This window comes from Carassius gibelio, chromosome A14 (genome assembly GCF_023724105.1).
Source record: "Carassius gibelio isolate Cgi1373 ecotype wild population from Czech Republic chromosome A14, carGib1.2-hapl.c, whole genome shotgun sequence".
Lineage (NCBI taxonomy): Eukaryota > Metazoa > Chordata > Actinopteri > Cypriniformes > Cyprinidae > Carassius > Carassius gibelio.
In genome coordinates this window covers 20,303,747-20,318,406 of record NC_068384.1, presented here as the reverse complement: position 1 = coordinate 20,318,406, position 14,660 = coordinate 20,303,747, and the positions used below count along the sequence as shown (strand labels likewise).

The following is a 14,660-nucleotide window of genomic DNA, read 5'->3' as shown; positions in this document are numbered from 1 at the left end:
AATATTTGTTTAAATACAAAATGTTCATATTATAGGCACATTACATTAGTTCCTTTCACACTGCACGTTGGACCCGGAAAATTGCCGGAACATTGCCGGGTTCAGTCCCGGGAATGAGCACTGTGTGAACCAAAACCAGAACTAATGTCTATGACTAATTACATTACACATCCTGATGTCACATGTCTTTACGGGACCTTTACGGGTTGTGTGTGAATGCGCGCACATATTCCTGGTAATCACTAGCAGTGTGAAAGTGCAAAATCTAGCAACCCAGGAACAATCATGTAATTTCTTGGTTTTGTTACTTTATTTGATTCAATTATTATTGCTTCATCTTTAGTTTATATATAAATAGTCATACTTGTGTTACAAAACAAATATCAGATTACTCATTGTAAAAATAATCAGTAGATTGCTTGATTACCAAAATAATAATTAGTTACATCCCTAAATTAGTTAAAATGTTTCTAAATACTATAATGCATGTTTTACTTTTTGTCATTAAACATTTCTTTAAAATAGTATTAAAATATTGTCACGTTCTAGTGAACCAAGTATCTGTATTTTGTCTCATCTCATGAGTTAAGTGTATTGTTACATCACTAGTGTCAATAAATGGTAATCTGTAGCTCATAATTTTCCAAGTGTATGATACAGCTTCCATTCCTCAGGTCAACCATATATTCATGAAAAAGAAAATCAGCTTGAATAAATAAAGCAATAACTTTGCCGTAGTATCCTTTCAAATGTTTAAGTTGCCACAGTCATTGCATGCTTTGCCTGTGCTGCCCTACCCCTGGAAAAAGGTCAGGCTCGGGATTTTTTATATTTAACCCCTGCATAATATATGTGCGTATAATGTATTCATAAATACAAACAAATGCATGTATTCATTTAAGAAAAATACGTTATGTTTATATGTTCGATATTTATCTATATATATGTAAATATTTTCAAAAATTGACTGTGTATTTATATATACATAATAAATATACACAGTACACATACATACACACAGTTTTATTTTGGATGTGATTAATCGTTTGGCAGCACTAGTCAAATAACATTAAAAACAACTACTTTTCAGGTTAATCTCTATACATTAAGGGCTTTTATTCGTTTATTTTATTAGTTGCTTCAAATATAATTTTGAGGTATAATAACGCAAATAATTTATAAAAACACAATAAGTACATTTACCGTATTAACAAGTAAAATAAAATGGCTAACGTAAAATGTAGTTTCACCCCCGATGCTGAAAATCAACATTTTCTGAAGGCTAAGCATTTGCTTTCACTGACAGTTTTATTAAGTAAAAAAAAAATATTAAAAACGATTAAGATATTGTTTTTTACCATTTTTATGAAAAGTGTCATCCGTGTGCTCAGATAGATTGTATAAGTGTTTCTTTCCTGTCCCCTTTCTTCACTAAGTATTAGTCATGGCATTGGACTTTGGTTTAAAATTAGCAAGTCTAAGCCTTAAGTCACAGAGCCTGAGATTTTCACTGCTGACGTTTTGCCACCAGCCCAATTTAGACAGCAGGGATCATTGTGGATGTCACAAATAGACAAAACAAATGTGAACTAAAATGATTGCCTTAAACAAATGTGAATATGATGTATAGTAAGTTTATTAATATTAAATGTATGTACATCAATAATGTACAGGTATCAGTAATTAAAGTTGCCTCGGGAAGCCCACAAAGGCCTCCTTTCACAGATATGTTTGTCTCACTCTATGTCTTGCCATTGATTAAATGCTACTTAGCGTAGCCTTCTTGATGCAGTTAGCGGATTAACCGTAAACATACCAGATAGGCACTTTGTCCCTGATCCAGACATGAGAGCAGCTCAGCAGTGAAAGTTACCAGTCCATTTAGAGAGGAATCGGCAACTTTCAGCCACTGACAAAGCAACAATTTATCAGAGTGGTCTAGTGAATGGCCTGGCTTTTAATCTTGATTAAGAATTATTTTCCTTTTTATTAAAAGATAGTTAACCCAGAATTAAAATTCTGTCATCATACACTGCCATATAAATTTGGGGGACAGTGAAATTTTTTTGGAAGTTTTATTATTATTTAATAATAATTTAATATTATTGCCATTTAAAATAACTGGTTTGTACTGTAATATATTTTAAAATTTCATTTATTCCTGTGATGCAAAGCTGAATTTTTAGCATCATAACTCGAGTCTTCAGTGTTACATGATCCTTCTAAAATGCTGATTTGCTGCTCAAGATTTACTACTTTTTAACAATTTAATGCATACTTGCTAAATAAAAGTGTTAATTTCTTTTTTTTTCATACTGAGCCAAAACAGTATGTTTACTTGGTCTCATGTCAACACATTGATGTACACTACAGTAGGCAGTCTTAGTAGATTGTGATTCATCTGTTTGAAGTTATTGATGATTAACTTTATTGTAGCTCCAGCTGAAGCAGGCGATTCGTCTGGGCTCTCCACAATCACTCCTGTGCGGGAGGAAAGGAGAGCATGCAGGGGCTCTTTCTGAAGATGATGGTCTTCCCTGCAACCCCCCGGACTACTCCAGCCTCCACCCTGTGCTGGCCACACCTCCTCAAACAGTACGCCTCTCCACACTTTTCCATTCACAACAGTTTAGACTCATGGATAAAAATATCTATCCTACTTGATTCTTATTAGCTCACAGTAACTGACACAGTGATTTTTTTTTGTTGTTGTTGTTGTTGTTTACTGAAAAGGAAGTTTTGAATTTTGAAAGTATGTTTTCATAGTATGGAGAGAGTTTGCAGAGAACAACCAAACAGTTTTGGTTCCCATTGACTTCCATTATATTTTATTATATTTTTGACCATACAGTGGAAATCAGAAGGAACCAAAACAGTGTGTATGTGTGTATATATATATATATATATATATATATCCTTTTACACATTCATTTTGAAGCTGTTTTCTCATAACCACATTGTGTGCTTTCATCGCTAAATCAAACTATACAGGTGCTGGTCATATAATTAGAATATCATCAAAAAGTTGATTTATTTCGCTAATTTCATTCAAAGACTAAACTTGTATATTATATTTATTCATTACACACAGATTGATATATTTCAAATGTTTATTTTTTTAATTTTGATGATTATAACTGACAACTAAGGAAAATCCCAAATTCAATATCTCAGAAAATTAGAATATAACTTAAGACCAATACAAAGAAAGGATTTTTGGAAATTTTGGCCAACTGAAATGTATGAGCATTTACAGCCCTCAATACTTAGTTGGGGCTCCTTTTGCCTGAATTACTGCAGTAATGCGGCGTGGCATGGAGTGGATCAGTCTGCGACACTGCTCAGGTGTTATGAGAGCCCAGGTTGCTCTGATAGTGGCCTTCAGCTCTTCTGCATTGTTGGTTATGGTATTTCTTATCTTCCTCTTCACAATACTCCATTGATTTTCTATGGTGTTAAGGTCAGGCGAGTTTGCTGGCCAATTAAGAACAGGGATACCATGCTTCTTAAACCAGGTACTGGTAGCTTTAGTACTGTGTGCAGGTGCCAAGTCCTGGTGGAAAATGAAATCTGCATATCCATAAAGTTGATCAGCAGCAGGAAGCATGAAGTGCTCTAAAACTTCCTGGTATACGGCTGTGTTGACCTTGAACCTCAGAAAACAAAGTGGAGCAACACCAGCAGATGACATGGCATCCCAAACCATCACTGACTGTGGAAACTTTACACTGGACTTCAAGCAACCTGCATTTTGTGCCTCTCCTCTCTTCCTCCAGACTCTGGGACATTGACTTCCAAAGGAAATGCAAAATTAACTTTCATCAGAGAACATAACTTTGGACCACTCTGCAGCAGTCCAGTCCTTTTTGTTTGAGAGACACTTTTGATGCTGTCTGTTGTTCAAGAGTGGTTTGACACAAGGAATGCGACAGCTGAAACCCATGTCTTTCATATGTCTGTGTGTAGTGGTTCTTGAAGTACTGACTCCAGCTGCAGTCCACTCTTTGTGAATCTCCCCCACATTTTATCCCTATTGCTTGTATACGGTTATCCCTATTGCTTGTACACTTTTTCTCTACCACATCTTTTCCTTCCCTTTGCCTCTCTATTATTGTGCTTGGACACAGAGCTCTGTGAACAACCAGCCTCTTTTGCAATGACCTTTTTTGTGTCTTTCCCTCCTTATGCAAGGTGTAAATGGTCATCATTTGGACTACTGTCAAGTCAGCAGTCTTCTCCATGATTGTGTAGCCTACAGAACTAGACTGAGAGACCTTTTAAAGGCCTTTGCAGGTGTTTTGAGTTAATTAGCTGATTAGAGTGTGACACCAGCTGTCTTCATTATTAAACCTTTTCACAATATTCCAATTTTCTGAGATACTGAATTTGAGATTTTCCTAAGTTGTCAGTTAAAATAATCAAAATTAAATATAAATAATAATTTGACATATATGATACTGTGTGTAATGAATTCATATAATATACAAGTTTCTCTTTTTGAATGGAATTAGTGAATTCAATTTTTTTATGATATTCTAATTATATGACCAGCACCTGTATATTAAGTCAAGTATAAGTATCACTGTGATGAAAGTGTCCTGCATGCCCGGGTATTTTTGGCTCTGTAAAAAGCGTGTAAGAGCCTCAGACATCACTGGGGCATGATTTAAAATACAGAAAACTCCCTGCTGAGTTATCTAACAGGATTAGATGCTATACCGTTCCCCTCGCTGTAAATGTCTCCCCTCAGATCTCTCCAGAGATGTACACAGTCCCTGTTCTCACCTTCCCTGAATTTGAGCACAGCGAGACCAAAGTAAAATTTGTATTTTATTATTCATTTAGTAGGAGTGAGTTTTGAGATTTTGGTCCAGTTTGAAAATGAGTATCGAAAATGTATTTTTGGCAAGCATATAACGGTTTATATATATATATATATATATATATATATATATATATATATATATATATATATATATATATATATATATATATATATATACACACGCACACACACACGCGCACACACACACACACACACACACATATATATATACATGCATAAAATTCTATAAGCCTATAATGGTTTATATATATATATATATATATATATATATATATATATATATATATATACACACGCGCACACACACACATATATATATATACATGCATAAAATTCTTGTAATTGGTAAGGTAAAATTATTTTGTTGATTTGGGGGTCATATATTAAGGAAAGCATGTTTTATGTCAAACAGGAAATGATTGTAATATGTCTCTTTACCGTTACAGTCGGTGGATTTGACCCAGAGTTCCTTGAGCATGGAGGCTTCAGACAGTGAAGATGATCAGGTGACGCAAGCACATATAAATCACATAGCACATAATCAGAAATGCCAGAATTCCTTTATGAAAGGCTTGTGTTAAATGGATAGTCCTCCCAAAAAAAGAAAACTGTGTTATCATTTACTCACCCTCGTGTCTTTCCAAATATGTATGACTTTTGTTTATCTTCAGAACACAGATATGTGATATTTTAATGTAACCTGAGAGATTTCTGTCTTGAAATGGTAAACAGACTGAACAAACCTGAAAACCTTGACTAAATTTGTAAATCATAAAAATAATATAAAGTGGTAATTTCACTTCGGAAGACTTGATTCATATTGATTGCTTTTACTATGTCTTCATGAACTTTTTGAATCGAGAAAGTTTTGAATGAATGGGATTTCAGCTCTCTTAGGTTTCAATAAAAATATCTTAATTTGTGTTTCAAGATGAACGAAACATGGGTTTGAAATAAAATGAGTGAATGATGACAGAATGTAAATGTTTTGGTGAATTTTCCCTTTAAGAATAAGCACAATCACATGTTTTGAATGGTGATGGAATGCATTTAAATGCAAATTAATTACAGCTGCATCTACGTGTAGGCATTCAGTGATCCAATTAAACACACACATACAGTGTTTCCTAACCCTGTTCCTGCAGCCACATCAACGGACACATTTCCAAACTCTCCCTAATCAAAATCAACTCATCATCTGGTTTGTAGAGACTCATAAATGCTTAGGTCAGAAAAGAGAGGAAAAATGTTGTGTATTTTGTAGTAGTTGAAATGTTTTGGACCGCTGCAGATCGAATCGAGCAACTTGAGGTGTGGATTCAGACTAGTAACATGTTTGGAATATCCCATAAAGGCCAATGCTGAGAGATTCATATTAAGAGTGTGCTTCTCTGCTGTTGTTTTGGCTAGTTTGGATCATGTAGTGTTGCGTTTTCAGCTGTATTGACAGATACACATGTATTCAGAAACAGTCCAAGGCAGTTTGAAACACAGACATTAGAGAGCAGGTCACAGCTTATATCCAGTAAAAAGTTACAATTGAATTTCAAATAAAAGTGTTCAATTTATGCATTGAAAGGGAATTTCTTCGACTCCAGCGACTCCAACACCAGGGCCTATCCAAAACTTCCCCCAAACCACTGAAAAACATGCACTTTTGGACTTTGGACTTTAAAATAGCTCTCATGTGTTTGTGTTATGCAATGCTTTGAGCCGGATCAGAGGTTGTTTCGAGAAATTGGGCTTTGGTGAGAAATGTAATACTGTTGGATATTTTAAATGGGGATACATTTTTGTTACATGTGCACTACTATTGTGAAGAAACATATATGTTGCTCAAGAAACATTGCTTTTTATTATCAGTTGAAAACATTAGGCTGCTTAATATTTTTATAAAAACCATTCAACATTCTTTTTCAGAATTCTTTCCTGAAAGTTCAAAAGAAAAGCATTTATTTGGAAAAAATAAATCTTTTGTAACATTATAGATGTCTTTACTGTCAATTTAATGTATCCTTACTAAATATAAGTATTAATTTCTTTAAAAAAAAATACCTGCTCACAAACTTTTAAACAGTAGTGTAATGATTGTAGTGCACAAATACTACTGAATGGCTCTGGAGAATGGAATCAAATGGAAAAGGAAGCAAGTAATAAATGAACCACAGAAAAAAAAAATTGATGAAATTGTAAAAACTATGGAGCCAGATTAGCCTAAAAAATAATACATTTACAAAACAAAATTCCTAAAGGCATAGCACAACTTACATTTACAAAATGCAATTCGTTAATTCAAAACACAATTCATAACTAATAAAGTAAAAAGCATAAATATTTCCCCAAATGCTCCCACAAATGCATCTTACCTAGATAAAAAATGTTTACACATACAGTATTGTTCAAAATAATTGCAGTACAATGTGACTAACCAGAATAATCCAGGTTTTAAGTATGTTTTTTATTGCTACGTGGCAAACAAGTTTCCAGTAGGTGCAGTCGATTCTCAGAAAACAAACTAGACCCAGCATTCATGATATGCACGCTCTTAAGGCTGTGCAACTGGGCAATTAGTTGAAAGGGGTGTGTTAAAAAAAAATATCAGTGTGGCATTCAATCACTGAGGTCATCAATTTTGTGAAAGTCAGGTGTGAATCAGGTGGCCCTTGTTTAAGGATGAAGCCAGCACTTGTTGAACATGCATTTGAAAGCTGAGGAAAATGGGTCGTTCAAGACATTGTTCAGAAGAACAGCGTACTTTGATTAAAAAGTTTATTGGAGAAGGGAAAACCTATAAAGAGGTGCAAAAAATGATAGGCTGTTCAGCTAAAATGATCTCCATTGCCTTAAAATGGAGAGCAAAACCAGAGAGACGTGGAAGAAAACGGAAGACAACCATCAAAATGGATCAAAGAATAACCAGAATGGCAAAGGCTCAGCCAATGATCACCTCCAGGATGATCAAAGACAGTCTGGAGTTACCTGTAAGTACTGTGACAGTTAGAAGACGTCTGTGTGAAGCTAATCTATTTTCAAGAATCCCCCGCAAAGTCCCTCTGTTAAAAAAAAGGCATGTGCAGAAGACGTTACAATTTGCCAAAGAACACATCAACTGGCCTAAAGAGAAATGGAGGAACATTTTGTGGACTGATGAGAGTAAAATTGTTCTTTTTGGGCCCAAGGGCCACAGGCAGTTTGTGAGACGACCCCCAAACTCTGAATTCAAGCCACAGTACACAGTGAAGACAGTGAAGCATGGAGGTGCAAGCATCATGATATGGGCATGTTTCTCCTACTATGGTGTTGGGCCTATTCATCGCATACCAGGGATCATGGATCAGTTTGCATATGTTAAAATACTTGAAGAGGTCATGTTGCCTTATGCTGAAGAGGACATGCCATTGAAATGGTTGTTTTAACAAGACAATGACCCCAAACACACTAGTAAATGAGCAAGGCCTTGGTCCCAAACCAACCAAATTAATGTTATGGAGTGGCCAGCCCAATCCCCTGACCTTAATCCAATCGAGAACTTGTGGGGTGATATCAAAAATGCTGTTTCTGAAGCAAAACCAGTTTGCTTCTAGCTTGTTTTCTGAGAATACTACACCTCTACACATACTGGAAACTTGTTTGCCACTTAATAAATATACTAAATTTATATATACTAAATTAATTATTAAATATACTAAAATATAGCAATAAAAAATATACTAAAAACCTGGATTATTCTGGTTAGTCACATTGTACTGCTATTATTTTGAAAAATACTGTATATATCAAGTTCTTGAATTAATTTCGATCACAAATTTATGAATTATGTATTTATGGATCGTTGATTCTGCATTTGCAAATCATCACACGTGCATGGACTGCTTTGAATTTGTGTGTGAGACCTTCCTGACAGGTTAAGATTCACACATAATTTTTTGGAGGATGTTCCATTCAGCCAATTGGGGTGAGCTTTTAATCCACCAATTAAAACGCTGCTTACTGAACAGACTCAAGAAGCTATGAAGAATACTACTTAAGAATACTGCACTTGTACTGTGTATTGTTCCATGCTCGGGTCCTTGATGTAAAGACATTTTAATGGGCACAGTTTACAATTTCCACAAAATCACATTATGATTTATATAATTTGCACAAAATACAGTAACCCGGTTAGCCTGCAGTCAGCACAGCACAGCATAGTTTCACATACCCTGTTCATTCAGCTCAATCTGTAATGTTATTCAATAAGTGTTAAATGTCTAGACATCATATCATTAATGGCCATTAAAACCCATATTAGTTAATGACTAGAGACATTTGACAGTGTTGTTGAATGCTGGCTGTCCTTGACTGCAGGGGTTACGAGTGAAGTAGGCGTGTGGTCTGAAAGGCATTCCAGCGGTTCACCCTCGCAGCCTGGCTGTCTGCTGGAAATGGGATATCCCAGCAATCTGGGTCAAAACGGCTGCCAAGCTGGACCTGAGCACAGTGCAAACAGACGGCTGGCTCACTTAAAACTCATTCACACATTAGTTCCTGACCTACTGTGCCATTAAAAGCATGAGAATTTATTTATTTTTTAAAACTGTTATCTTGAATTAAATATCTCCTTTTTATGAAACCCTGTTTCTTACACTGAATATTTAAAAAAATTATAATATTATATATATATATATATATATATATATATATATATATATATATATATATATATATATATATATATAATTGAGACTTTTTCTGATTTTTCTTACTGTCTTCACATCTTGCTATTGACTTTTTCTCAGAATTCCAATAAAATATAAACTTGCATTTCTGAGGAGAAAAAAACTCAATTTTGAATTGTTGCTGGAAAAGTTTTTAGAATGTGAGTGTGAAAACATTCCTTGAAATTAATAATTATTTAAAGATGATGAAAATTCTAAGCTTCCTATCACTGTTTATAAGTCCTTTACAATAGGTTTAAATCCATCCAAGGTTAAAAAACATTGTCATTTTGTCAAAATATCATTTTAAAATTACCTCAATTCTCAGAGATCCCCAAATGGTTCGCGCGAAGCTGTTCAAAAGATTCAGTTTCCTTAAACCCCACCTTTCGGTAGCATACTGTGTTCTGATTGGTCAACTAACATAGTCAGTTTTGATTGGTTGTTCCGCACACAACTTCATGGTAAACAATGCGTTAGCATCTTTTTGGGGTGAATTATGTCTTATTCCTCTCATCGCGAAGCAAACAGTAAAATAAAAAACTTGAACAGTCTCGCTGCTTCTTCTGTGTGTGTGTATTCAAGCCGCGCGCTTCAGTTTGAATCTGAATAGCGCGTTCAGCGCGGGGGCGTGGTCACATTAGATATAATGAAGGGAGACGTGAAAAACGGACATCGCGTTGTTTTCATATGGATTACTTTATCACAGAATATCTGTTTAAGGCACTTGTTTAGTTTTAAAGTAGACATATCAAGCTTTAGATATCTCTCTCATGTCTCTTCGTTGAGTATTCACAGAGTTACACTGCATTTTAATGACGTGTTTGTAAATGAAGATCAGCACAGACAAAGGTTGCAGACAGCACACATACTGATAAGACGCTCGGGAGAAAACAAACACAAAACTTCATAATCATACTTCGCGTTGTGATTCGGAGATGCTTGTTGGTCTAAATAAAGTTGGTAATGAACCATCTTTTATGGCCAAACGCTTTGAAAATCCCGCTGTACTCACCGAGATTAGAAAAGCAGTCATCAGTGTAGAGGTCAGAGTTCCGTTTTTCCCAAGACGGTAGGCGGAGATTATTATGCAAAGTGCTCCTAGTGACGTACATAGAGATGGGCAAAAGATTTGAAATCTATAACGACTCGTTTCAGCGATTCAGAGTCGACTCCTTACATTTAGATTTTTTACACTGATAGACATCATACACTGTAATACAGGTAATTTTTGATTTCCCATCTGTGTGGCTCTTTAAATGATAATAATAATAGTTTGAAATGCAAGCAGCCTTTAAAAATCAGAACTTGGTATTAGAGATGCAGATCTGAGTCTGCAAAGGGAAAAAAAAAGTGCTTATAGAGCGGTAAGGACAAGCAAACGAAAACATAGCCAACATAACCTTCAGTTGCTTCTGCTGGAGAGGCTTTTGTCTGTGTTTCATTCTGAAAGGAAATAGCTGAGGACAATCATAATAATTGGTCACGATGAGTCAGTAGTGGTGAAGGTGGCGGAGTGTCTGTTTTTTTTTTATGGATTATGGTTCATGCTGTTTGCATGTGTGACCTTGAACAACAATTTATTCTGCTATCATGATGCCATTCTGGTTTTCTGGTGGTTAAGAGATTGAAGGAAATGCTTTGAATACAACTGTTTATTTGAAACTGTAATCCAAATATGGATGTTTTGGTGGGGAAGTAGCTTGAAAGAATTGTACGATTTCGTATTAAAGCTGTAAACTAATTACGCATTTTATTGAACTGATGTAGAATTATTAACATCTCTATTCCTTGTCCCCCTCCATCATATAAAGATGTCTTGTGAAGCTTCTTCAAGACCTGGCACACCTCAGGGCTCCGTCCTGGTAGACTTCAGTTTGCCCGCCAGCTCCATCTCCTGCTTAGACAGCTCAGCTGCACATCACCGCATCGCTGTCAAAGCCAACGCTTGTGTCAAGAGAAAGCCTGTCAGCGTAAGATTCTTCACATCAGCCATTCATAGGCTTCAATTATCCACGCTGTCTTATCATATCAGGCCAACAAGCTGTTAGTGATGTTTTCTTCTCGGTTAAGTTGTCTTTTTGAGCGATACAGGGGCAATGCTGGAAAAACTTCATCTGTTTGTGTTAGCGGTTGAACAGAGTGTGTGCTTATTCGTGTTTAGAAGCAAATATTGGACAAAAGAAGAGACCTGAGAGAAAAAGTGCTACTCAGAGACACAGAGGACAAACTGCGGATGATGGTCACAGCTACTGAAGAAGAACAGAAAAGTATGTCTGTATATACACTACAAGGTGGCAATTGCAGTTGGCACCTAAAAGAGATATTTCTACCTGATTTAATCTATAAAATTTGTTTTGTTGTTACAAATTAATTGTATTTTTATTATTATTATGATAAAGCAATATTAAATAATATGTATTTAATAATATTTAAATACCTTGATAAAACCAGTTACCACACACACACACACACTCTGTGATTGGGTCAGAAAGTGTTTTATTAAATAAAATAAATGCTATTATTTTGTACTGCGATGCATTGCTGCGACACACATTTTTTGTCCCACTTAAATTTGTGTTGTAATAACAAGATGTTATGTCGTTTTAACATCTTTTCTCATAATGTACCATCTATAATAACGAGAAAACAAATCGTTTTTATAACATGTCGTTATTACGAGAAAAAAAAAATGTTTTAATGAGACAAAAATGTTGTTTTAACAACATTACATCTCGTTTTAACTAGAAAAGATGTTGTTAAAACAACGTCTCATATTACGACATAATTGAGTGAGGAAAAAAAATATGCGTGTGGTTGAACATTTGATAATAGTAATACATTTTTCTTGAGAAAATCAGCATATTAGAATTATTTCTGAAAGATCATGTGACTGAAGACTGGAGTAATGATGCAGAAAATTCAGCTTTGATCACAGAAATAAATTAAAATATTTAAAAATAGAAACCATATTATTTTCAGTTGTAATATAATTTCACATTATTAGTGTTTTTACTGTGTTTTTTATTAAATAAATGCAGCCTTGGTGAGCAGAAGAGACTTCTTTCAAAAACATTTTAAAATCTTGCAGACTCCAAATTTTTGAATGGTAAAGTAATTAAATAATTGTTGTTAGTAGTTCAGTAATAGTTTTTGTATTGTTCAATTTGGTCTAGATTTTCCCGGAGAACAGGTGAATGATTCAGACGGGGAGTCATTTGCTTCTGAACAAGAGGAAGAGGAAGTGACTGACTCCGGCCAGTGTCAGAAAACTTCTCCAACATCCTCCATTTCAGCCGGGGACTTCCCTGAAGGAGAGGATCATCACATCCCCAAGTCTGAGGTCCCAGAATCCTCTTGGGAGAGTCCAGTAACACTCGAGCTGCAGGCTGAAGACTTCCTGTTGGACACAGGATGTGAGGTCATTCCTGAGAAGCAGGGGTCATTGCTGGAGGAAGTGCTGAGCTCCCTGAAGAGCCCTCTTGCATCAGGACTAGCCCTGGAGCATGAGAACATGCTTCTTCAGAGAGAGGTACACACATCCACTGACTCTTTCAAGAAGATTTGCAAATTATCATTGTCGGAGACAAAGAAATAAAAGTGCAAAGTTCCTGGAAATGTACTGTGCGCGTTCATGTTGGCTTTGAAAAACTTTTTTTATGATTTTCATCAAAAGTTTAAATGTAATGACAAAATAGTCATGTGGTGAAATCATCAGGTTTTTTTCTTATACCTTAAATACACGTAGATATGTTAATAATTATTTTCTAATTATTCAAAATTGTACTTCAAATGAGTTTTAAAATAGTAAAAAAAAGTTTATAAAGTTATATATATTATTAAAAATACACTATTTTATATATATATATATATATATATATATATATATATATATATATTGTCACGGGAGGAGCACAAGACAGACACAGTGGGCGTGGCGTCAGGCCTCGGAGAGGCTTTTATTAACAGAAATCATAAAACAAAGGGAATAAAAGTGGCCAAAGGGGGAAAGTGTCCAAAATAACAGGGAATCTGGTGTCCTCGTCGTGCTGCGGGATTTGTGTAGGTCGGGCAGTGTTCATCAAGGAAGGGTCCAGGTAAGGGGCGGAGTCCGGTGGCCGCACGCGCTCCCCTCCTTGGTCCGGGGCGCGAGGGGCGGCGGCTTCCTCTAGCGGCCACATCTCTCTCGTCGGCCGCGGCACTGGTAGGGGATGGACGGCCCGGCATCCTGGCCCGTCGGCCGTGTAAACGGGTGCGGTTCTCCTCCGGATCGCGGGTCCGGCAGCTCACGTCTTGGTGGCGCGGGAGTCCCTCAACGCTCCCTTCCTGGACCCACGAGGACACCAGCGTGCATGCACGGGGAAGAGACCGGTCTCCTGAGGAGAGGCGCGTTGGGCTTTTAAACAGCGGCGGTAATGAGGCTCCACTTCCTTCAGGTGTGCCCCATCACACGCCGCCAGCCCTGACTCGTCCAGCGCCCCTCCTCTCACACACCCACTCCAGTCGGGAGCCTGGTGAAGGGCGGCGATTTAGGACGGGGTGCCGGTGATAATCAGGGAGGAGGCAGCTGACTCGTCACATTCCCCCTCCCAAGCGACATCCCCGTCCCCAGGGCGCCACCCACACGGGAGTGCTACCATCCTCAACCAGACTCCAAACGGTCGGAGTGGGCGGGGATTCCTCTCCGGGCGGTCCTCCCTCTCGCAGCGCACCAGAACAGGGACAGAGAAACCGGGTTTTAGTGACAGCCTCAACCAACCAAAGGGTAAAATGACAATGGAAAAGTCACTTACCCCTTGTGTGGCTGGGAGGCTGTCCCCAGTTTTCCTCCGTCCCAGTCTGGGTTCTCACGAACGTTTGCAAGCGAGAGGGAGTGACGTCACCAGACGTTTCCCAACTGCGCTGTCTAGGCTCCGCCTGCCCGCATTCTCCACCAGTGTCACGGGAGGAGCACAAGACAGACACAGTGGGCGTGGCGTCAGGCCTCGGAGAGGCTTTTATTAACAGAAATCATAAAACAAAGGGAATAAAAGTGGCCAAAGGGGGAAAGTGTCCAAAATAACAGGGAATCTGGTGTCCTCGTCGTGCTGCGGGATTTGTGTAGGTCGGGCAGTGTT

At 37.1% G+C, this 14,660-nt stretch overlaps 1 protein-coding gene across 5 annotated transcripts in view; it reads left to right on the top strand.

The window, feature by feature from the left end:
- The window catches only part of LOC128027803 (CRACD-like protein), a 48,189-nt gene that overhangs the window by 28,842 nt on the left and 4,687 nt on the right, over positions 1-14,660 (top strand). For all 5 annotated transcript variants that reach the window (XM_052615708.1, XM_052615705.1, XM_052615706.1 and 2 more), the window contains 5 exons: positions 2,437-2,595; positions 5,293-5,352; positions 11,358-11,516; positions 11,708-11,813; positions 12,720-13,075. In XM_052615708.1, coding sequence (XP_052471668.1) covers positions 2,437-2,595; positions 5,293-5,352; positions 11,358-11,516; positions 11,708-11,813; positions 12,720-13,075 — 840 coding nt within the window. The remainder of the gene's footprint in view (positions 1-2,436; positions 2,596-5,292; positions 5,353-11,357; positions 11,517-11,707; positions 11,814-12,719; positions 13,076-14,660) is intronic.